The 25438-nt window shown below is 35.2% G+C and overlaps 1 protein-coding gene across 13 annotated transcripts in view; it reads right to left on the bottom strand.

The window, feature by feature from the left end:
• The window catches only part of VPS13B (vacuolar protein sorting 13 homolog B), a 434575-nt gene that overhangs the window by 369166 nt on the left and 39971 nt on the right, over positions 1-25438 (bottom strand). For 11 of the 13 annotated variants that reach the window (XM_069005219.1, XM_069005215.1, XM_069005221.1 and 8 more), the window contains 7 exons: positions 18488-18611; positions 14187-14354; positions 12840-13021; positions 10155-10329; positions 4970-5235; positions 2277-2372; positions 1814-1936 (listed from right to left, as the gene is read on the bottom strand). In XM_069005219.1, the coding sequence (XP_068861320.1) occupies positions 1814-1936; positions 2277-2372; positions 4970-5235; positions 10155-10329; positions 12840-13021; positions 14187-14354; positions 18488-18611 (1134 nt within the window). Of the gene's footprint in view, positions 1-1813; positions 1937-2276; positions 2373-4969; positions 5236-10154; positions 10330-12839; positions 13022-13269; positions 13331-14186; positions 14355-18487; positions 18612-25438 lie in introns of those variants that run through there. The other 2 variants (XM_069005222.1, XM_069005223.1) reach the window with 2 other exon arrangements.

The raw sequence follows: 25438 nt of genomic DNA, 5'->3' as shown, positions 1-25438 counted from the left end.
TCATTGTTGCTCCAAATCCTGCCCCATCCTCTTCAGTATACACAAACTTGTCACTGCATACTCCATTTCTGGCTGAACAATCCTTTCAGATGCTGCATCCGTCCCCTCCAAGACAATCAGTTTTTTTTCCACGTATGACCTCACTGCTACATTATCATTCTTTATTCATCTAGATTTTAACATGCCTTCTCGCAGACTTCCATCCTTCTGAAACCAATAAAACTTTCCTAACAAGAGTTATGAAACCAAATAAGTTATTTAGGAGATTTATTTTTTCCAATTATCTATCTCAATCACAGGCAGAGCCAGAACCTTTATGAAAGGCACAATCCCACAACCATAACAGTACACAGACGACAGGCAAGTAATATCACCACCACTGTCACAAAGCATGGATTAGACCAGAGAGTGGCAGAAAAATGAGTAAGAATAAAACTCCAAATGTCCCTCATTAACTAACCTAAAGGAAATTAGCTCAGTTAGTCAGAGCATAGTGCTAATAATGCCACAGTTGTGGGTTCAATCCCTGTATGGGCTATTCACTTAAGAGCTGGACTTGATGTTCTTTCTGGGTCCATTGCAACCCAGAATATTCCATGATTCAGTGAAATTCTCTTGCTTACCCACCCCACCTCAGTCTAAAAAAAAAAATCAATTCCCTCACGATTTTATACCTGACAATGTCAGTTTCCACAGACAAAGTGGCTGTCTACCCTCACATGCCCAACCACATCTCCCTTGTCCTTAACAACGTCAGCATAGCATTTTTCCAGTTGGCCTACCCTTGCTTCCCCACCCCTTCTTTCTGGAAAAGCCTATATGTATCCATTGCAGCACACCAGTCATGTAGTGTGTCCCACTGCATCCCTGAAATCCCAACAATGTCATACTCAGCAGCTGTGTAAGGATATTTTCTTGTTTTCTGCACTGCATACAGAAACAAGTGAGATGGATACCGATCCATGACACTCTCACAGGGAAAAGTTAAGAAGCTGCCCCATCATACCTATCACAGTACCGTATATGATTTCCCACATTAGGAGATATTTGACATAAATATAGGCATTTGGTATTTTCTTTCACATTCTTAATTTTTCCCTTTAAAATACTTTGTAGACTTCCCAGGGCACTAGCGTGGCTATTCTTGGCTGCATTATTTGTTTTTATTTAAACATAGATAATAGTTGCTCTTCCCCAATACTCTTCTATCTACGGGGCACTATTCTTTCGACAGTTCAACTAAAAATCATCATTATTGAATTCAGAATTTCATGCAACACTTCATTAAATATTTTTAAAGTAGTTCATAAGGATACCTGATTTTGTGTTAGGCAACTGAAGATTTGCATCTATTTAAAATACAAAAATTAATACTGTCTCACTCCTTCACGTCATACTGCTCTCAGTCTTACTGAAAAGTGAGGTAAGACACTCATTCAGTATTTGTACCACATGTCTATTATCTTCAGCATGCAGTGTTCACATTTTTTCCCTTCCAATCTTCTGTTGATTTAAGTACTTGCAAAGATTTTCAAATGTATTTTAATTTGTTATACAAAATCAAAGTATGCTGACAAAGGCAACAATGGGTTACTGTCCAAAAAGAAAAAATACGTCTTATGTTCTGCCTCTTCTCAGACTGAGGTATTTCTCTTTTGAACTCTAAGGAATGGACATTGAGTTCTAGATCACAGTAACATCCAAAAATCACAATTGGTAACATCAGTCTTTTCAATTTTTACTATGAAATATTTTAAGAAAGGATAACAGGATTGCTTTTTCTGCAAATCAACTGATATTTCAACATACTCACTTCATCACTCCGATTCATATTCTCTTCAAAATCTTTAATTCCCATAATTCCTTTAAGGCACATAGCTTGGCAACCAACAAAACCAATTTGGCAATCAAAAAAAAGTTCACCTTTCATAAGGACCTAGTGAGAAAAAAAAAAAAGTGTGATAAATATTAAGACTTCTACTCCACAAGCAATAGAGAAGATGGACAAAAATGAAGCAAAATATGCTTCATTTATAAATTTAGAGTTTTAACAAACACCAATCATACAGGGCACTTGAAAGAAAGGGATTATTAGTGTTTAACCACTACAGCACCGAAGTTTAGAGAGTTAGTATCTACATGATTATTACAATAAAGACATCCAGTATGAGAGAATATGAAAAGTCAGCAACGCAATAATTAAAAAATATTTTATTTGAAACTATTTGGTATATTACTTATAATGTATCAAAAAAGCCCTGCCAATGGAAAATTACCTCAACTGTTGTTCCTTCTTGTTCCCAGCATATAACTTCTTTAGATTTTACTTTCTGAGGGCTGTAATAACTACTTTCAGCTTGCATTTCAGTGAGCTACAGAACAACAGGATAAACACCTTATAAAAGTCAATATTATTATTAAACAGCAGTACTGTCATTAAAACACAGAACTGATAAAGACAAAGTAAACTATGGGCAAAAAAATATTAACTGTCAGGAAACAGGTGCAATTAAACAGCTGAAACACATTATCCATATTGGAATGTCTCATACTGGTGGAAATATGCTATAACAGAATGTTTAAAATCCACTATAGTATTTTTAGTTTGCTTATCTAAAGAGAAACTGTGTGAAAAGATGAAACAGATATACAGCTGCATTATTAATATCAAATGAGGTTATAAACTGCTGTAAAAATCCATTAATACTTTATTCATTATTCCCAGAAAATAATTAAATATCATGATAATATTACAGACACATTTTGATTACAACCATACTCCTTTTTGTTTCATGTCAATTCAATTGAGAGCAACATGCATTTACATTTCTTGCATGATTTTGATAAAAAAATTCAAAATGGGAAAACACACACAGGTTAAAAAGCACAACCTACAGCTAAGAAAAACAAGAAAAGAGGAACACAATATTGAATATATTATATTTGGCATGAAAAAACACGAGTTAGTTTATGTTGAACAGCATAAATACTTCAAATTCTAATTTTTACAAAGGAATATTTACACACTTTCATTTTCAAAACTGGATACACAGATGCTGTTTCAATTTAAAATTTTGTAACCCAAATGTCCAAGAAAATTGGATTAAAAAGAATCACTGATCACCCTTCACCTGTGTGCAATTATTGTAGAGGAAAAGCAATTAATTGATTAAAAGAACTCAGAAATTACAAGAATAGTTTTCACCATTATTAGAAAACGGTACATTTAATTTGGCATAATTTTTAGCTGGAATGATACCAACTATTCAAAATGTTAATGCAGAAACTTGACCTTATTTTTTAAGCAAAAGATGAACCACAAATTAATTCCAAACATTCCTTGCATGCAAGCAGAACAATGAATTCTGTTTTCCTTCTGTCACCATATTAGCATCATACATCACATTTAAAATTTACAGAATGCAAACTGTTACATTTTAAGTAGTTTTTAATCACTTCCTAATATAAAATGTGTGAACTTGCAAATGAAGCATTAGGAAAGCCCTCTCTAGCAAAACACATGTTCAAAAAAGAAGTTCATATTATTTTTAAGGCATTTTCTTGCATGAGGAACAAGAGCACAAAATTACTACTGTATGACACAGTGCAAAAGAAGATGCTGAGCCATGATAAATGAGAAATTTGAGTTTTGATGGTTTGTTCACATTTCAAGTGTTTCCCAAGGATACAATAAATGGAGGGGAAAAAAACATTCCATTATTTATTTTTAGCCTCTTTTAATATAGGCTGAAGCAGACTGACACAAAACAACATGACTGAATGCTTGAATGCTGCTGATATCTTCAAATTTTGCAACCAAATTTTTCAGGAGGCTGAAGCTTAAAACATCAACCTCCCCACAGAATGTCTACAGCTTCTAAAGTCACTTGTCTTACCCTTTCTAACAGTTGCTGAGCAGCTAAATGCCATTCTACACCACCAAAAAAAAAATTGCTAAATTAGGCATAAAGCCCCATACAACACTCTTGTGCACAGATGTCAAGCCAAACAGGCAAGAAAGGGACAGGGAGCTCCTGATAGTATTGGGTATATAATCAGGCACATAATTCTTGTATGAGAGTTATGAAAGTATTGCAGTTCATCTGAAAGGCTCAAAGTCAAAAATAACCCTAAATTACTCTGTGGCAAAGTTCTGACCTTGATTGAATACATGCTTAATTGTAAAGCCAAGAGGCACTTTGTGCAGTTATGCACATAAAATTGCTTGCATACAATTTGAGACATGTTAAAAGTATTCTGCTAATTCAGTACCTTAATTTTTAATTTCTGTCAGTACATCTCAATATCTTATTCACTCTCCGTATTCCCTTCTGGAAGCTTACAAAATATTAGAGAGAAGGCCAGCCATAATTTTCAGCTTTGCATAGAGGTAATACTTAAATCCTTCTCTACATACACAGTTTATAGCTCAGACTATATGCACTATTTATCATTTTTTCTTCAATGCAATTTCAACCTATAGAAAATCAATTCAACATTATCAAGTTAAATTCATATTTTCACACACAACAGACCAAAAAAAGAGTAGTCACTAAAAACTCCTCAAATTCTATGAAACTATAAACTAAAATTTTTATTTAAAAAATACCTACTTGTATAAACATTAGATGGATAGAATACTGCAATAAACATTTATAGAAAGCCTTCAGGCTTTTTCTCCCATCAAAAAATATTAAGAAGTGTTAAGTAAATTAAGTGGTTTACTTCAAATATTATGAAGTTCACACTCAAATGCTACCTTAAAACCGACTCACATTGGCATTATCAGTCCAGTATAATGGAAGAGGAACTTTCAGCATTCACATTTCTTGTTATTCATGAATATAATACTCCCATCATAACACCAACAATATTTGTCTTGAATCAAACAATAGACAAACACTCAGAAATCTTTATGCACTTCCTCAACAAGTCAAATGAATCCTTTATAACACAGAGAAATATTTACCTTAAAAGTCACTGTTGCCTTGGTACAGTAAAATCCAACTGAAATAATAGGATCCTTGAGGGACTGAGATTTCTGCTGTTCTGCTGTTCCATCATCAATTCCACTAGAATCATTCTCTTCATCATCATAACTCACAATAGCAGGAACAAAAGACCAAGCCCAAGAAACCCATCCTTGCTGCTGGTCATCATCTTGATGTAAATAAGGATCTTGACTAGTATACTGTGCAGGATATTGCATTACTAAGCTTGATTCATCTTCTGTGCCTTTTAAAACAAAAACCCAGTTAAATTTCAGATAAACCATATTTGAAAATTTATTTATTAAACTCAAATTTATGGTATGTGAAATTTATCTCGGACAGTATTCCACAGAGCATTCACTAGTACTTGGCTTATAATCATAGAAAGTGAGTAGAAATTTTAAAATACTGAATATGAGTTTTCAAACACTTCTTTGATTCATTAACATTTTCCTCCAAAAATATTAAGGGTCTTTGCCATAGTTCTAGTATCACACATCTGCAGTGAGACCAGAATTTGCCATCTATACCACAAGCTTTCAAGGCTTCTTCCATTAAAAACCTTCTAAAGCTGCAAAATTAAACCTTACTAAATGATGATATATTATGATCTTGTAGTTTCCAATTTTAAAATGAAATTTAAAAGTACTTCAGTTGCAACAGCCTAATGCAAAAAAAACGTAAATACAGCACAGATATAAAACTTAAGGTTGCAGACCTCCTTCGTTTAAAACCAAGCTTTTCAAATATTCTAAGATACAAAATTTATCTATGCTCAAAAAACTTGGTATCCATCTGTGAGCCAAAGTCAAAATGTTGGTCTTCTGTGAAAATTATTAGAGATAGCACACAGAGCAAAACAAGAACTTCCCCGAAGACTCAAGTCTAAGACTCATGATCCAAACAGGTAGGTAAAACTGCATGTACGAAGAGCACAAAAAGCTTTTATCTGGTTTCATCACCACTCTTATGGGACTCACAAGGGCTATTAAATACTTCAGAATTACTACAGGCAGTACAGGATGCAGTACTGTTCCTGTAGGTGAAGGATATGTTTAATGAATCATTTAACTGAGAACAGAAATAGGCATATTCAATTTCTATTTACCTATTTTTAAACTCAGAGATCCCATTCTTACAGTTTTAGACCTTTTTAGTCTAATTAGTCTTTAGCCTTTTACTCTATTTATACTTGCATACTGGAAGAAAGAGTAATAAAAAACCACTCATGAGAATTCTCTGCACATGCTTAAGAGGCAAGGACACCTCCTCCCACAAAGGCAATGCAAGTTTCCTTTCTGCTCTCTTCACAGAAGTCTCAGGGATCAGATTTCAATCCAAACATAAATATTGAAACACAGCAAATACAGAAGAGGTGCATGTAAAATCTTGGAAAAAGCCAAGAGGAAGGACTGTCAGCTACAGAAGGAAAAAAACTGATAAGGAGCATGATTCAAGTAGTTAGCACAGACTGCTGTTGGCAAGCACAAAAGAAATGGTGGAAGGTCTGGCAAAAACTGAAAAAAAGGCACATGTGTAGACCCCCGGTCATCCATAACATTTGGTCTACATGGCCATAAAATTCAGCCATCATTTAGCATACTCCTCTTGGCAGTACACAGAGACAACACTAAAATATGCCAAGTAATAGTTTGGATTATATTTTTTAATATTTTGGAAACCATTAAAATCAGCACCATTTTAGCCTGGCTCCTCTATCTATGTACTGTGAGACAGAAAATTGAAGAGGAAGATGTATCTATTTTCTATCACTAAATTAAAACTACTACAGCCACTATATAACCACCAAACTTCAGAGGAAATGCCTACCAGCCTCATAAGCAACACTCAACATCCTCTTAACACTTCAAATATAAATACAATGTAAATTCCTTTATAACAAGGAATATATGAAGGGGAGTATGTACTTGGGAAACATAAAATCTCTTTGCTTTGAATTAACTACACTAACCACTTCATCACCTGCAAACATATAGGATAGTGAACCATAATGACAAAAACCCTGTTTCACATACATGAGTTTGTTAAAGGACAAAATGTTACTCAGCATCAGGATTCTACAGCCACTCTTTCTAGCCATCCACAGCGAGTTCGCATTGGAACAATCCTGATCCATAACGCAGGGCAGTGATTCCAGTTAACAAATATATTTTATATATATTACAAGATTGCAGTGTGACTGCATCTCATTGTTTGCATGTTCAAATCAAGTTCGATCTTCAGAAATTTACTTTCTTTTGAAGGATTTGAGGTATTTATCTGTAATAAGAGTCTGGGAACTGGTATCTCTCAACATAAATCTGGAATTAACCCAGTAGAAAATTACCCTCTTGGTATTTATTTATTTGTTTATTTATTCCCCTGTCTGCATTAGTTTTCAGCCAGGCACAAGTGATCCAGCTTAGCCTGTGGCTACACGAATACAAGTGCTGGCACTAGAGGAAGAAGGAAGAAATGCATCACTATCCCTGCTGGCAATAGCATGAATTTTCATTTCATTGAATCAGCCATGAAACTTCATGAGCGAAACTTAGTACATACTTCAAGGACAGAACTGTATATGTTCATTCCTGTATCACTAAATAATATAGATGATTTCCTCATTCAGAATTTGACTGCTATAAACCAAAGAAGGTACTGCAAACTGACAATTAAGACACTGGAAACAAGCATAAATGGAGTGACCATTTAGCCTCTGCGTAGCAAAATATTTTGCAGTAAAGATAGAAATGGGCTTCTAGAACTGCTTCTACATCTCTGGCTTGGCCATCCAACAATTGCCATCTGTCTTGTGCTCCGAAGGAGTTAGTTCTGTCAAATACATATGCTCATATAATCAAGTACAATGATCATGTTAGAGCACAGCATAGCTGAACAAAAATCGCGTAGGAAATTACAGATTTCTTCTTTTGCAATCTTACTCTAATCACTGACCCCTCTGAAAAATATTGTGTACAACAGCATGAAGTTACATTATATTATTTCTTTTTTAGATGGCTGTTTTATGGAAAGCTAGGAAGTAATATTCACATTTGTTCAAAAGAATGCAAATGGGATTGATCAATTGCAATTCAATCTTCCTGAAGGTATACATTAAAAATAAGGATGATGGGATGGATTACCAAAGATTTTACACATATTTGGATGTAAGAATCTCTAATTCTAGATGCAAAAAAGACTGAATACTTGTAGGCAGATGCCTTTTAACATTAACCTTTGCTTAAACTGTATTTGTTTCACCACTCATTTCACACCTTAACCAAAAGAAGCCAAGTAAAACCCGCTTGGCTCTGCTGACTTCTGTCCTCTTCCACAGTTAAAGCTTCATTCCAGTTTTCTCATTACCCAGTTTCTCTGTCTCTAATCCTTATATCTTTTCATCTGAAACTCATTGCTTACCCATCCCAGCTATTCTCATATTGACTCATACGATTTTTCTATTCTCCTGCATCTTTCCTGTATTTAAATGGCCTTAGTTGCCTTATTGACACCAGGAATGCAGGTATGAAATTCAAGCAACTCTAAATACATTGTAATCCTCTACAGCCTGAATATTTAGCCAAATTTGGGGGAAATTTCATGCTAACAAAAGAAAGATATTCATGATACAAAGACAACCCTCTGTCTGAAAGCAGTGCTTCCGAGAAAACTCCTTCACACTTACTCCTGTAAATAGTACAAAACATTGGTTAGATGTAATAAGTTATTAAAACACACACTAATCATTTTTCTAAAACCTGTATGCTTTCTAAGTCTCAGCAGAATATTAAGCCAATATTTCCAGAATATTAATTACTTCTAATCACAAGTCTTGTGTAATGAACTTCTCCTTTCTTGCAATGCAGAGTTTCTAGTGCAGAAAACCAAGCTTTAGAGAAAACAAGAGAGAACTATTTACAGATATCTTATTTGTTTGCTCAGTTCCACATAGCAGTAACATTACAGAGAATTCTACATCTGACATAAGAGTGAAACAGTTATCTGTGCCAACCAACAGTGAAGGCTGTATTTTGGAAAAAAAATTTCCACTCCTTTCATTTATCAATCATGTATCTATTTCTCTGAAACCAGAGATGAGAGTAACACAGAATAAAATAAGAAAAAAATATAGTCTTCTAATGCAAAATAAAATGGTATATTTCTTAAACAGAACAAAATTAATTAATTTAATAGTTTACACAAAGCTTCAAACTGCTGAAATATTATAAACTTAAGGCTAGCTTATGAGAGCTGTGTCACCTTCAAATGAAATTCCAAGAATTTTCTAGACATTGTCACGCTCTTGGGGTGGTGAGATAAATGTCTCTTCCTATTTCCCCAGATTCAAATCCAATCTTGGAAAGATAACCAAAACTTCTGTCTTGAGGAGATTAAAATTAAAATAAAAAATCTCTAAATAAATTCACAAAATCACAGAATATGCTGAGTTGGAAGGGACCCACAAAGATCATTGAGTCCAACTCCAGGCCCTGCACAGAATCACCCCAAGAGTCACCCCAATGTGCCTGGGAAGCAGCAGACAGGAAACAACCACAAAGGTAAAGAAAATTCACCCGTCATCACTGCAATGCTCCTGAAAAGAACCTGTTGCAGCAAGTTACCGTGAAAGATCATGTAGAAGAGGGAATACATGTTATATGAAAATAAAAAGCAGTTGAGACCAGACAGTGTAAAAGGACAAAACTATGGAAACAGGGTAAAGTAATACTTTGCTGTTTCGAACAAGTTCTGATATATCTATTCTCAATCATCATTTTCAAAGAAATTAAAAAGCACACTGGCTTTTCTCTTATTTAGCTCAGATGTGGCTGCTGCCAGTTTTAGACTTGCTTATGAAAAGGTGCCTTGTTGCATGGCGTATTGACAGATAAATCCAAAGTACTCTACTGTGTCACAACTCCTCAAATGGTCTTCTTAGATCATATTTAACATCAGTTTAGTTAAGACCATCAGAATTCTTTATGGAACATAACATCAAAGACATTAAAGCACTGCATACTTACCCAGCACAATGAACTGCCTCTAACAACTGCAGACTGATGAGATACTTGGCAAGAACTAGACTTGGATATTTACATTCACAAAAAGCAAAGAAACACATGTTTTTAACATTTCTTCTTACAAATTAAAAGCTGTATTTACCTGTGATATTTCCCAAAATATCTTTCGTGTGGCAAATCAAATCCTCACTTTCCCCATCTTTGAAGTTCCCTATTTCTCCATAATAAAGAGCAATCCCAAGTTGCATTATACGTATAAACATAGGAAGCTGCTGATCAGAGATTGAAAGTTTCAAACTTTCAACTAATGTGTGAATCTATAATATGAAAAGAGAACAAAAGCAAATAATAACAAAGCTCTGCCATCAGTAAAGCCCACTTTTAAACCATACAACTCCATATTCATCTGCTATGGGCATTCTATTTCCAAAAATGAGATTTGCAATACAACAGAAGGCAAAGGGCTGCAAACAACGACTACCAAAAACATTCACTCTTTGGGAGGTCACACAAGAGATCTTCAGTTGAAAAGTCAAATGTAACATGTTTACACATACAGAAACACTTTTGTATTTGTTTTTTAAAGTTGATGCTGGCAAAATTTCTCACATATAAGTGATGTAAGAGCATCTGATTAAACTTTTCATTATAGAGTTTCTTTAAAATCTCTGCATGCTAAAGAAACTTTAGATATACTGTTTTAATATACAAGGTCCTTCATTTTGATTCTTTCCCACTCCAAACTTTGTTTCAAGTGCCCAAGTAATGAGGGGAAGAATTAATTCCAACTGAAGTGCAGAAAACTGGCTCCTCTGAATATTCCATTTCAAACATGCAGTTAACATGCTTTTCACTAAATGAAAGAAAGCTTTGCAAAGACTGTAATTATTGGGATGAAAACTTATCCTTCTTTAAAAATTTTAGCTGTAAAACAGCTATTTTGTGTATGAGCTTATTCTATAAAGACAAAGCCAAACAAGATAAGAAAGCTACCTTTCATTAAATAAGAGCTGCATAAAATAAAATTATTGTAACAAAATTACTGTCTAACATTAGGCATACTTTTAACTCCAGTAAGTAAACTATGTGCAATATAACCAAAACCAAAATCAAAATATAAACTAAAAAAAGAAGTTAAAACATCTTGGAACAAACTAATATGTGCCTTAAAATAAGGCAGAGGCAAAAAATGGCCAACAAAGATGACCAGAGAAGTTTATAGTCCATCATAGTGCATTTTAGCATGAGTTTTCTTTTAGTCCAGTATCCACTAAAAATTGTAAGCAATAAAATAACAACCATCATTTTTTACAACTATATAATTTTAAAATATATGGAAGACTGTCAGCATTTACACTGAAGTGCAGTGTCAGAGACTTGTAATTTGGCCACAAACTTTTGCTCTCCAAACTTAGCATATAGGATGAGCTCAGTACAGATTAGTTCTCCAAAATTAACAGAACTCTTTGGCTACTTAAGAATAAGGCTTTTTAACATTAGGATTTACTGTCTATATGCAGCATACTGTCACCACAGAACCTAAGCCTGTAACTGGTAAGCTAAAGACAGTCATGAAGAATCCTTATTATCATTGGAGTTCATATACATTGTGAAGTTAAGGCACAATGTTAGAAGTCCTAGTATCATTGAATACACAACTCCTTGTTTATAAAACTCAAAATAGGCAAACTTCCAAAATTGCTACCTATTCTGAACAAAGAAGGGTGAGAAAAAGCTTTTCTTTCTAGTATGAAGAATCAGTCTTGGCATAAATCAAGATCCACACATGAAAAAGAAGCTTCTGCAAACATGCATACCACCAGGCATTTGTGTGCAGCATTTTGTGACTATTCTTAGCCAGATAAATCCTCATATGGTCATTGCCATATCCACAAATCCTGAAATTTGCTCAAAGTAACCAAATGCTTACAGTTCCCACACAGTAAAGTAACCAAAGGCATACAGGGCACTTGACAAACTGGACACGCTGAACTCCCAGCCTCAAGTTGACAGCAGCCTAGGGCTGCCTGAATTGTATCATGAACTAAGTGACACTTTTAATTATATTCTTGAGAAATGCCCATCAAAACTTACCTCAACATTTACCATTTTGCAGTGCATACACATGGAGATTATTTTTTATTAACACTGTCTGCATCTTAATTTAAAAAAAACCTCTCAGCTGATTAGATGGGCACCACTGGCTTCTTTGAGAGCAGGGAGGAGATGCATGACTACTCAGAGCAGAAAAAAAACAGTGTAAGGTAGTGCAATCTCTCCACCAACTCAATACTTGGTTTCTGCACTGCAAAGTGTAAAGATGTCACCTAGTGTCAGATGTCTGTGAATAATATTTAATACTGCACCCCTGCTTACTAGGAGCTGAGTTTGGCTTGCTAATCCATCTCACATGGTTCACTGCAGAGTGCTAATACACTGAAGTTTCTTGTTATTCATGAGAGTTGGAGCTACATTTGAAACAATAACTTAAGGCAAAAAAAATCCTTTGCATCTTAGTGCAGACACCCTAAAGTATACTACTGGGGTTTTTTAACAGATTATCTGCAGACTTTCTTTCCTCCCTTACAATTATGGGTTTTTTTTAAACTCCAGGAAAAAAATGAAAATATTAGAGAGTATCACTTCCTTAATTATGTGCTGTTTCTGTACATAAACTAATTGCACCATATGATCAAAACACAATTGAAAAATTTCTTTAGCTAAACACAACAGCATAAGCTTTTTGTTTTACTTAAAATTTTAAAGGGTATTTTGAAAAGCCTCAAAACTTCAAAAGTGAGTAGCAAAAATTATTTTGGATACCTACTTTAATAATTGATGGCATTTTGGAGTTGAGGTTATCATAAGTAAAATGCAGACGAGTCCTGAAGGAACATTTGTACAGCAGAGGTTCCTGGTAAAATTCAATCTTACCACTAGCATTTCTCTTATCAAGACATACTGTGCAGTCAGAAAAGTTGATCATCTTCCTCAGTACCAGATCAGTGGCTTTTAAAAGAAGTGTATGGGTTAAAAAAATATATTGCATAAGAAAAGTAAGTCATGCATACAGGTTCTTAACTAGAAGAAAGCAATTAAAGGTAGTTTTTTGGTATTGATATTTAAATCAGCAGCAAAGTACTTGCTTATGTAACTAAAGAGAAGCATTTCCTGTGTCTGACTTTTTCTGCTGAATGCACAGGAAGTGAGGACAAATTAGTTATACCCAATTTAAATTTTCACCCCGTTTGCCGTACCTTTGCTCTTTTTATAAGAGAAGAGTACTGTTTCATGTGGAAGCATACAATAAATATCATTCTCATTATTCTTCCAGAAACAATTTTGCATATTATCCCCCAAAGTTTTCTTTTGAACCTTCCAAAAGAAACGAGCTATTATAGCGATCTTAACATGAAATATATTTTGTGATTTTGTCATATTAGTTTGTAATTATTTTAGCCAGAACAAAAAAAAAAAGGTTCAGGAAAACATTAATTGAATTCCCCACTCTACCTGAAATCTTCTGTGTGATCTTAGCACAGTTACTGTGCCCTAGTTCCACCTCTATCCAATGTCAGCAAGAGCACCTAGACTTAGAGGTGAACGTTGGCAATTCAAGGACTGAAACATTCAAATACTGAAGACGAAGATAAAGAGTCAGAAGCTGGGGGCTTTTTCCCCTGAACATGTGAAGTGAAAAGGATCATGTCTTGCAATTGGTATGCTGTGCTCACTATAGTGCAGCACATTTTACTGCCTCTCTTGTCAGCCTGTTTAGAGTTTTAAGATCATCACAAACAAGTGCAATGGAATGCCTTAATGTGCTACTGCTCATTCACAAAAATTGCCTAAGCACTCACTGCCAGCAGCAAGCACAAATTCAAATATCATCACAGGATGGCAAGTGTGGGCAGAGGACTACAAACCATCTTGTATGATGCATGTATGTACGAGCAGTGGCACATTATTATCCTTGATCATACAAGGATGCAGTAAGAATCAATCTATATTATTACAATGGGCTCATCAGAATTAAGGAAAGGACATGAAAAAAAGAGTACAAATCAAAACAGGCAGAAATTGTCTTACTTCTGATAAAAAAAGCCATTTTATGAGACTTCAAAATTTAAGAGTGCCTCCACAGTTATATGTAAAACAAAAAATATCTACTCACCAGAGATGTCCATAAATGCTCGATCCCAAAACTCATCCACTGTATAGCATTCTGCAGAAGTGATATTGACTGAGAGAACAATATCATCCTCCACATACTTTAATATGAGATTGTTGATCACAATGTTGACATTGTTTACAACACGCCTAATCAAACTCTGAACATAACCTATAAAATAAAACAAATTTTTGGGAATGATAAGGAAGACATGGTAGACTCATTTATTTAGTTAAAAAAAAAAATCATTATTTCAATATGTTCATTATTTTCAACTTGCATTCTTTTTTAAAAACCAAAATTTAAACAAACTATGTATAATTGTACCTTCTTTACCCATAAAATAACATGACTTAAAACTCTAACATTCTGTGTAGTTGTTAAGTCAATCACATCCTAGAAATGCAAGCTACTATAAAAAAAATAGTTAAAAACTATGGCTACAATAGAGCATAGAAACTAATTAACTTTCAAACTAATTAAGGAAACAGAACACTATGGATTATTGTAGACAAAGAATTTTAACAATTACTTTTTTACTTGAGAGATATTTAGAAATAGGTTTGGAAAAGTGAACATCAGCTGCTGGGCTACTTTTCAAGTGTGCATGTATTACACCTAGGTAGTCCCTCAGGTTTTTTTATAAGTTAACTAAGCATTAACACACCTGGTACTTTCTCATTCTAAAACCTAATACACCCACATCTTGTTCAGGAGGACCCCTGTGAGGCATTTCAAAAACAATTTCTGTCAACAACCCAAATAGTAAGCACCTGCACTGAAGCCTGTTGGGAACAAATCCATTTACATGCTTTTTAGCGGTAATGTGATTGGAAAAATCATCTCATCTGGGAATTCAGAGTATGTGGCTAACAGTCATATTTTTAACAATATTGTAAAGAAACTAAATACTACCCATATTCATGTCTTTCACGTATATTGGATCTAACTATGGATCCGACTCACTTGTGCTGGAAAAAAGCAAGCCTTAAAATTTCTGTTTTCAAATTTATAGCATTATGCACATCTAAAAATACATTTAATACACACTATCAAGTTCTAGTTTGGTGACTATGCTGAAAAAAGCCAGCTAATGATACAGGCTTAAATCCATAGGTTTCAAGAGCAGTTTTCTGAAACCTGCATTAAATAAGACTCATTAATATTGACAATTTTAATTCAAATTAAAAATTAAAATTAACATCAAAACACTGTCAGAACTACAAAAATACTTAAGTTGCTACTTCCATTCTACTATGCTTTTTCTAGGTATTCATCTTTTTCATACTCAAATATAACTTTTCACCTTAGAGTATATGGAAAGTTTTACCATTACATAAGTGATTTTCCTGAGTTCCACAACTACAAATTTGCACAGCTGACATAAGACTTTTTCCTTTTTTCAAGATTCAAAGTCAACGACCAGAAAAAGGAAATCCAGAAATGCAGTTAAATTCAATGTTTTCAGAGCTTAGTACTGTCAGATTTCTAACACAATCTGAATTTGCTTCTTTTGCATACCAATCTAAAACTACTGAAGACTATCTGGAATAAATTGTTTTTAAGGATTTTTTCACTGACTCCTTCAAACGATAACATTTTTAGTTTATATGAATTCAGAAAACCAGATGTATTATTTCAATAATTAAGGGGCATAAGAGACCCATATTCATCACCAGAGTGATGTAAACTGAGCTGTATATAAACAGAAGGCAGCACAAGGCATTTAGTTCCTTTTCCTAATTTCAGCATAGAAATATTTTTGCAGACTATTTAACTAGCAACTATAAAATTATAACCAGTTATTTAATTATGATTTTAAAGCAAGCTACTAATTTCATTGAAGAAAGTGAAGCTGTCTTGCCACAGGTCCAAAGTTTTTTCAATATTTTGCTTTCAAGGATCTTTCAAAGTCAATCTAATATACATTTTCCTGCTGTGAATGACAAAAACATTACATCATAGAAGGAAAAAAAGACAAGTTGTACTGATAGTTTCCAGAGGCATTCAGGAAAAGAGCAACACCATTTTCATCTGTATGTCTTTTTGGCTGAGTGCATAAAAAGAGGGAGCAGAGTTCTATCTTCCAAATAAAATAGGGGTCATGGATTTCCTAAAAAACTGTCTATGAAGGTATTTCCAAGCTAGTGGTACAGTATATTGTTAGAAGTATCACACAAAAACCAGCTTCCTGGTTAAGTTTAGCTTCAAATATACTAGAAGCAGATTTTCAGATGTGAAGAACAGTCTTTTAAGAAACGGTAATTCCTACTATTCAAAACAAAATAATAAAAACATCCGCAAGTTCATGTATAATAAAGGGTTTGTTCTTTTCATGTTTGGAGGGGTTTTTTAAAAGGGTTTTGTTTCAAATACAAGTGGGAAAAAGCAGGTAAAGGTTACTTATACTCCTGTGATTTCTAGAATAACACTATGAGCATCTTTGCCACTGAAATATAGGTTTTCTATGGTAAGTGAATAAAACCACCAGAAAATCTGTAGAGCTAAATTCCTTCCTGAGGTGCAACACAAAATCCACAAGTATGTTTTTTTCAAACTGTCCAGAAGGCAGGAGGCTGCACTGTTTATTAAGCACTACAAATGCAGTTTCAGATACAACACTCCAAAAACTTTGTATCTCTATAGCCATAGAATTGATAGCATCAGACTGGACGCATCTAAACAAGTTTAGCAGGAGTCTGTTGTTGTCAAAGTTACATTTTTAGCTAAACTTTGCCTCTAGAGCTTCATCTCCAAGGACACTAAAACAAAAGGACAAATAAATCTTTTTTTAAAAAATACAGCACAAATATGATACACACATCCTCCAAGGACTGAAAAAAACCAACCAACCAACCAACCAAAACCTAAGTAGATGACTCCACGTCTAACTAAAGCTTAGGCCATTTTATCACACAGGAGATCTATACTAAACAGTGCTATTTGTCCACTCAAAAACAAAATCAAAGCCACCTGTATTTGCAACTTTGTAGTTTACAAGAATCAATACAACTGTATTAATGCAATTTTGCCACACAGGAAGTAACTTACAAAAATCCTACAAATGTCACTGAAGGAAATAAAATCATACAATTTTTGGGTAGCCTTTGACTTTTGTTGTTTGCAGGTGTGACCCAAAGAACCAAATGCCAAGGAGCTGCCACAGCTGATGCGCTGTCCATGGTAGGAAAAGGTTTCCCACAATTCCAAGCCACTGGAGTTTATTGGATCCCAAAGCTGTAAAGACCCTCCAGACCTGGCTCCTCAAGTAATCATTCCAAAGCAAGATGATACTCTGTAGCACATAGTATTCCACACACTAAATTTCAATGTTGTCTTTTGATTCATGTCAAGTATAAACTTTCTGTTAACAAAAGACAGCAAGAAAGCCAAACACAAAACTCTCATATCTTTAACCCATCTAAAATTACATGCCCCAGGAAGGCAAACTGCAATTCATTCCAGTACTCTCCAATTTTAATTTTCTGCATGAAACTTCATATCCAAATTCAGAGGCAATAGTAATCAGATACACAGTTCCTTAGACATTTTTATATCACAAAATATCTCCAAGTTCAGGATCCAAATTTCACATTCACATTCAAATTCCATATCTGGGCAAAAAAAAAAGGTGAAAAATCTCTACCCGTAGATACAGAACTCAATAAAAAACATGAATAAAACATGAGAGAGTTTGGGTTGTTCAGCCTGAGAAAGAGAAGTCTCCAGAAATACCTTATAGCAACCTTCCAGTACCTAAAGGGAGTCTACAAGAAAGCTAGAGAGGGACTTTTCAAAAGGGCGTGTACAGATAGAACATGGGGTAATGGTTTTAAACTGAAAGAGGGCAGGTTTAGACTAGAAAATAGAAAGAAATTCTTTATTTTGAGGCACTGGAACAGGTTGCCCAGAGACGTTTTATTCAAGGCCAGGCTGGATGGGGCTTTGAGCAAGCTGGTCCTAATGGAAGGAATCCCTGCCCATAACTGGGGGTTGGAACTAAATGATCTTTAAGGTTCCTACCAATCTAAGTCATTCTATGATTCTATGATGCTACCTTGAACTACAAATGAGTTATGTGAACGTAAGACTTTGATAAAATGGAAAGAAAGGTTATCAGCATTAAACTACATTTTATTGTGATTTGGTTCTATTTTCTAGCATACAAGTATTTCACTAACCTTTATGTGATTTGTAGGTAGACAAAAATGTAACAATCTAACTTAAACACTGTGGCCATCTGAATAAACATTTGTATTTGAGTTAGAGAAAACACCTAACCAGCTTTTGAAATTATGGATTACCTGGAGGTAAATCAGGGTCAGGAGAAGCAGACTGCTGAACTCGTCGTGATTTTACTGCTGATTTCGTGCTTTCTGTGGTACTGCGGTTTGTCGAACTGGAACCACAACTTTCATGGTCTTCCGGCTAGAGGAAAAGAAAGCAATGAAGTCAACAAAACAAAGAAAATAAATGTGGGGAGAACTTGGTAAAGGTTCTGTAATTTCTGTTACTGTTTTTCCATCAATTCAAACCTGTACTACGGAAGTTAATACCGAACGAGCTAAACAACATAAAATTAATACTTTCACTAACTTTACTTTAAAAAAGAAACCTGTCATTTAAATATTCATTTCAATTGAATGTATTTCTTCTAGCTCCATTTCTGCTGAAATGTTCCTTCAGAGACAGAGCCCTGCAGATTTCCAAAACAAGTATGAGAAACTACCTAATTGTATGAGCTTACATTCCTACTCATGAAACCACCTCAGATGGTTCCAAGATGTCAGACTCACATCCTTCCTAATACCGCTAATTGAAGTTGATTCATAAAGCAAAATATTTTTGCAGACTTCTATAACAGTAAAACATGACCCCAGAAAAGATAAATGAACTGAGGGCACCTGCTCCTCTTGAGCTTCTATATAGCTCATTCAACATAAGGAATTCAGAAGCAGAAACATGGCTCATAATTACAGAATGTGATATAAGCCTTACAGGAGGAGAGTCGCAGACACAAGAAAACTTTAATTAGCTGAATCTAGGATTTTAAAGACACCAGTAGTATTCCCATTACATTCCAGAATGACAGTTTAACTACCAGGCTCAAGTGTAAGAAAGCCAAGAGAAGTAATGCAAATATTCTTGTAAATGTATTAAAAGAACAGGTTAAAGAGGATGCAAACACAGCTTTTGACCTAAGCCAAATTACTTTGATAGATGTAGTTTCTTGCAGAAAAAGTGAAAAATGCTTTCTGGGTCATGCCACTTATCATATCACACACTTTGCTCACAAAAAGAAGCTTTGGGAAACAAATGTCAAGCACCACAGTATGAACTATAATATTCTTAAGTCCTCCTAACACCAAAAAGCAAGCAGCTTAAACTGTGCTGGGTTTTTGTACAGGATAGATCATGTGTTTCCCCACATGCTGCCTGGTATTTCTAACAATCTCAGAGAAATTACAAAAGAGAATCTTCACATTACTTGCTCTTTGATGTGGATTTTTTTTTCCATTGAAAAAATTAAGTTACATGGAATGATACATTTTAAATACAAGTCTAAAACTTCAAAAGTAACTGAAAAAATTTTTTCCTTCCACTCTGTACTTAGAACAACAAAACCGGGAAACTTTCTGATAAAATGGAAATCCCATTTCACTAAGAAAAAAAAAAAGAGCAATATAATCTTAGTCGGGGAAAAAATAAAATTAAGATAGAAGCTTTAACTTATTTGGGGCAATTGCATAAGACAGGCATATTCATATATTAGACTAGATGATAGCTTCTAAAAGAAGGATGAGTTACCACAAAAGATTTGAGATTTGCCAGTAACAAATACAGTATTGAAAAGCAAGCTGTTGGATGTTTTTTTAATTTATGGTTATTTGGCAATTTTAATCATACAGGAAAGTCTCATTCCAGTGCATAAAAACCCCGAAATGGGTGTTGAGCTTCAACTCTGTTTAGAGGGCATTTGTTTGTTTTGTTTGTTTACTCATCTCTGACAAACTTCTGATACTTTTCATTGAGGAATGCAAATCTCCTGAAGACTCTCTCTGAACTTCGAACTATGGAGCAATTTCATTAGAAAACCACCTCTCTCTTCATGGCATACCTGACTGAGATAAAGCAAGAGCTTCAAGCTTTCATTAAGCCCAGTGTGACAGAAGCCTCTTTATCAACATGTATTTTGCCATTAGCAAAGCTCAACACTCCTTCCTCTCCAGTTTACTGAGAAAACTTAGATCATACACTTTCAATCTAAAATTCTTGGAAACTAGTTCATGTGTAGCATGAAAATATTTTTTCAGGTAAGTGACTATACAACTACTTATATTTTGAACTTTCAAAAAAGCCCAAGCTCAATTACCACATTTCCTTCTTTCCCAAGCTCCCTCATGGGTTGCACAGAATGCTGTGCTGCACCTTGGTCTGACAGGATCACATTACACTTGACTTTTAATATTTATGTCAGCCACAAATAAGAGAAGAGGGGACAAGGGAATGAGGAAATTCTTTTTCTAAAGTGTTAACTCTATCAAGCCTGATTACATTCAAGTCTAACTTTTCTATCTACATACTGCTACAATTATGCTCAATACATGTTCTCAAAACTTCATAAAATCTATGCAGTATTTTTGAGTATTACGAGCAAAGATTAAGTAAGAGTGGTTTAAGCTTTTACCAGTTTCAGAGAGCTAGGAATAAACACCAGGACTGCGGCTTTTGAGAAGGGATTGGTTTTTTAAAGGAAAGGGGAGGAGAATCCTTAGAGTTAATTTTGAAACAAAGTCTCAAATCTCAACCTATAAACACATTAAATATAATAACCTTTTTATATTTCCCTGAGCTACAAGTCTGCTGTGATGGAAAATGGTTGGAAATCATTTACAGCAATTTGGACCTAAACACAAGCAAAAATGTACATGTTCCAAAAGGGTGCCAAAACAAAAAACAAATTTATATAAGAAATATACCTGTGTGACTCAATCCATATGAAGTAACAGAGTACACCTACATTTAAGAAGAATTCAACCTGACATTTGAAAAAAAAGGGTGGTTTTTTTTTAAATCTGGGATAACATCCATTCATTTCCTTACATTACACAATTATCAAAAATATTTTAGAGCTGCATGGGCTGGTTTTGGGTTTTTTGAGCATGAACACACACCATTTTTCACAAGAGTTACTGATACTTTATAAGCCAAATTCTCCAATTACTGAAAGATGATAAGAGTGGCCATGAACTTATAAAAATTACATTCCTAAGTACACATATATCCAAAAGGTTTCTGTATCTGCACACTTCTGCTCAATGTTAACTTTTAAGAGCACACTATTAATTTCTCAAACATGTGGTTGTCTCATAATCCCAGAAGTAAAACATGTTCATTAAAGAGATGGGGAAAGTTCCAAGGAAACTGCCAAAACTAGCATAATTATGAAACTATTTAAAACTGGAACCAACTAGAGTCACACGCTGTGTCTAGATCACAGTGATGTCATCAGTAACACCCAGCCAAAAAGCACTAAAATTACTGCACTCCCATAAATCCACCTCACACCAGATGACAAACACTTAAAAGTTGAAGTCAAAATCATAATGGTGGTAGGAAGGGAGTTACATTCTAGAAGTGCTAATAACTATAGTTACAGTATGAGATTTGACAAACTTCCATTCATTTTAGCGTTAATGATAGTGATTCCAAACAATAGTCACAGCATTGGAAAACTAAAAATACTCATGATATATCTAGAGTGATGATTTTTAGATAAGATAATTCATGTACAAAAGTATCTTTTCTCACTAGCTTGTATCATAAGTAGAGCCCAGAAAACTTAAATTTGAACAAGAGGTCCTGGTTTGGGGTGTTGTTATGCAAAGATGATAAATACAATTTTGCACAACCAGGCTCCTTTTTCACTTCTGACAGATGTGTCAGATCCAGTAGTCAGCTGAAATGTTTTTATGAAGCACTATGGTTAGTTCTAGAACTATGTAAGTCATAAGTAACATGCTAAAGACACCTAGGCTAGTAAAGTTATATTTGAGCTCCTCAGTCAATTTTCTACTGCAATTTAAAACCATTACTACAAGGTTTAGAGCAAATTACAACTGACAATACCTCAACACAACAATAACAGATGAGGTTTATTTTGATCCTTTCTAGTAAGTGGAGTTTATAATCTTTGTTCATTATTCTTTCCTTTGTTTGTTATGTTTTCCAAATTCAAAACAGTTTTCTCCTTAAAAAAGACACAGTCTTATTTTAAAACACAAATCCTACTCAGTGTGCAAGATCTCCAAAATGCCTCAGCAGCACACTTTATGGGAAAATAATGTTCTCTTGGAGATCACTTAGCTATTTATGCAAATACTGTCCCTCTGCTTTCATAAAACCAAGTTAGACAAAGAAAACTGGGTTCCATAAAAACAAAAAAGAAGAAACTGTTTAAAACCAATGAACATTACAAATTAAAATTTTAAAACCCAAACTGACTCAAATTACCTACTACACAAATTTGCAGTGTTCTCCATACCCATTTTTTCCTTTTTGTCTATAAAATTTGCTTTTTCTCATCCTTTATCATTTCTAAAACAATAAGCTTAATATCCTTTACAAGTCATTAAAAGACATCCATTCATATTTCTGTAAAATGTATTTTAAATAGCAAGACACAAAAACTGGGAGAGTAGAACTTATTTCCCACTAATGGACAGGGCTCATATGGCTGAGCAATTGGCTGCCTGTGGCAAGGCTAGAAGCAACATTCAGGATGTGTTCATTTTAGCAAGGCCTTTGATACAGTCTCCTCACACACCTCATTCACAGACTGGTGAGATATCAGCTGGAGAGTGGGAGTTCAGTGGAAGAGTGGCTGGACCACTGAGCTTGAAGGGTTGTGTTCGGGATACAAAGTGCAGCTGATGACTGGTTACTTGTGGCATCCTTGAGAGATCAGTACCAAGCCCACGGTGTTTAACATCCCTACTAAAGACCTGAAAGATGGGATAGAGTGCACCCTCATCAAAACTGTGGATAGCACCAACCTAGGGAGAGGAACTGATGCACTGCTGGGTAGGGCTGCTATTGATAGGGTCCTCAAGGGGCGGAAGAAATGAGCTGTCAGGAACTCAGTGAAATCCAGATGTAAATGCTGAGTGCTGGAGTACCTGGGATAAAGATACTCTGGAGCTGCAGACTAAAAGCCAAACTGCTAGAATGCAGCTTTTCAGAAACCAATCCAAGGGTCCCAGGGGACAGCAAGCTGCCCATGAGCCAGCAGCATGTCCTTGCTGCAAAGGCCAACTCTGTGCTGGGCTGTATTAGCAAGGGTGAAGCCAGGGGCACAATTATTTTCTGCCTTTGGCTCCCTGTGAGACACTGTATGGAATACTGCACCCAGTCTAGGGTGTCTAGGGCTCTCCAAGACACCCCAGAAGCAGATCCCAGAGAGGACCACCATGGTGGTTGGGGCACAGGAGCAACGTCCTGTGCTCTCTCTCAGAGGAGACTGAGATAAATTAGGGTTGTCCAGCCTGGAGAAGGGTGATCCGACTGCTGCCTACAGCTACATACTGAGAGGGTACAGAGAAGTGGGTGCCAGGCTGTGTCTGTTGCCACTCATCTTTTCACAGTACAAATCTGAAACATGCAATTCCAAGCAGGGCAAGCTCTTTTTCATCAGAAGGGTGATCAAGTATTGAACTGGCTACTCAAAGAAGTGGTAGAGTCTCAGTCCTTGGAGTTATTCAGCACTTTGCTGGCCAAGCCCTGCAGCAATCTGCTCTAACTGGACTTGCTTTGGGCATGAAGTTCAACAGAAATTGTTCCAAATTGCACCATGACTCCTCAGTATGTGAAAATGAAACAAAAAGTAATACAATTTTTTAAAAAATACTATCTTTAAAATACACAAGTTTCACTAAAATGGTAAGCGCCATCAAGATCTTGCTTTCAAAAGGGTATCTGGCTCTTTTCCACTGGTATACAATTGCTAATATGCATTATGCATAAACAGAGAAATTGATTCATCTTACACTTCTAACCTCAGAATAACACTTCTGGCTAACACAGGCTAAGTACTACTTAGAAATTAGTACAGAAAATTAATTTTATTTTTTTTCTAATGAACAGCAAACTAGAAGCATAAGACTGAAACAGAGAAAATCCAGTGACCTAAATATGACATTTGTATATCTTTTGCAAGGTGTGATTTAACACCCTAATGCACATTAACATTAAAATTATGTATATTTTAAAACTATGACAGTATAGAATACTGAAGACAATTTAGCCAAATCAGGTTGTGTTACAATTTTGCAGAATAATTAAGGAATTCTGTATTACATATAGAAATTACAGGTTCTATATATACACTTCCAGTACTTTCAAAAGACTATTTGAGACTGTCCGTTTTTATTTCACTGTAACAAAACTCAGTTTTAAATCTTTTCAAATCACGTATCTCAGAGTGAGTGCTCAGAGACTGAGCTGTCTTTCTCTACGGCAGATGAGAACATGCTGGAAAGTCTTTTTTTCTACCAAAGTTTTTTTCAGCACTATTTCATGTAGAAACATGTCAAAAATAAATTCTTATTATGTCCCAGACTACAAAGGAGAAATACCAATGAATTTGGGGCAAAGAGTGGGGCAAACAAACAAGATTTAAGTTTGGTTAACAGAACAGACAAAGTGGAGCAACCAAGAAATAATTTAATCACGGGGTCAGCCTCCATTTGCCTCTTGCTGCATGCGATCTTGGCTGATGTTAAATTAACAGGAACAACCAGCAGCGATGCCCAACAAGGCACGCTTAAGATACCCGCATTAGATAAGGATGCTACATCCGCCTCCCAGTGTTAGCATAAGCCATGTTTTGTTAATTCTACATTAGCATAGCACAGTCTACTCCAAAATAGAGGTACAAGTTAAAAATCCACACAAATGCTGTGGACGGGCTAAAAAGCTGCCACAGCAGCCTCAGAGGTAAACCAGAAAGCTTTGTAAGGAATCTGTTTGCACTGATATCTAAAATGTGTGCCGTCTTCATATTGATTTCTGGACAACAACATCTCCCTGTGATGTTGCTACTGTTTTGATTAGCTGATTATCCAGGGCATTTGAAAGGAACGTTCCTTTGTTTACAAGAAAAGGAGCTGTCAAGCATCTGAAAGTCTATGGTGACAAGGTCATAGAGCCAAAGATAAATAGAACAGGCTGTTCTCACTAAGTGGTTCTCAGAAATA

The sequence above is a fragment of the Aphelocoma coerulescens genome, chromosome 2 (genome assembly GCF_041296385.1).
Source record: "Aphelocoma coerulescens isolate FSJ_1873_10779 chromosome 2, UR_Acoe_1.0, whole genome shotgun sequence".
In the NCBI taxonomy this organism is placed as follows: domain Eukaryota; kingdom Metazoa; phylum Chordata; class Aves; order Passeriformes; family Corvidae; genus Aphelocoma; species Aphelocoma coerulescens.
Note: the sequence above shows the minus strand (reverse complement) of the source record. Positions and strands in the feature narration are given on the sequence as shown.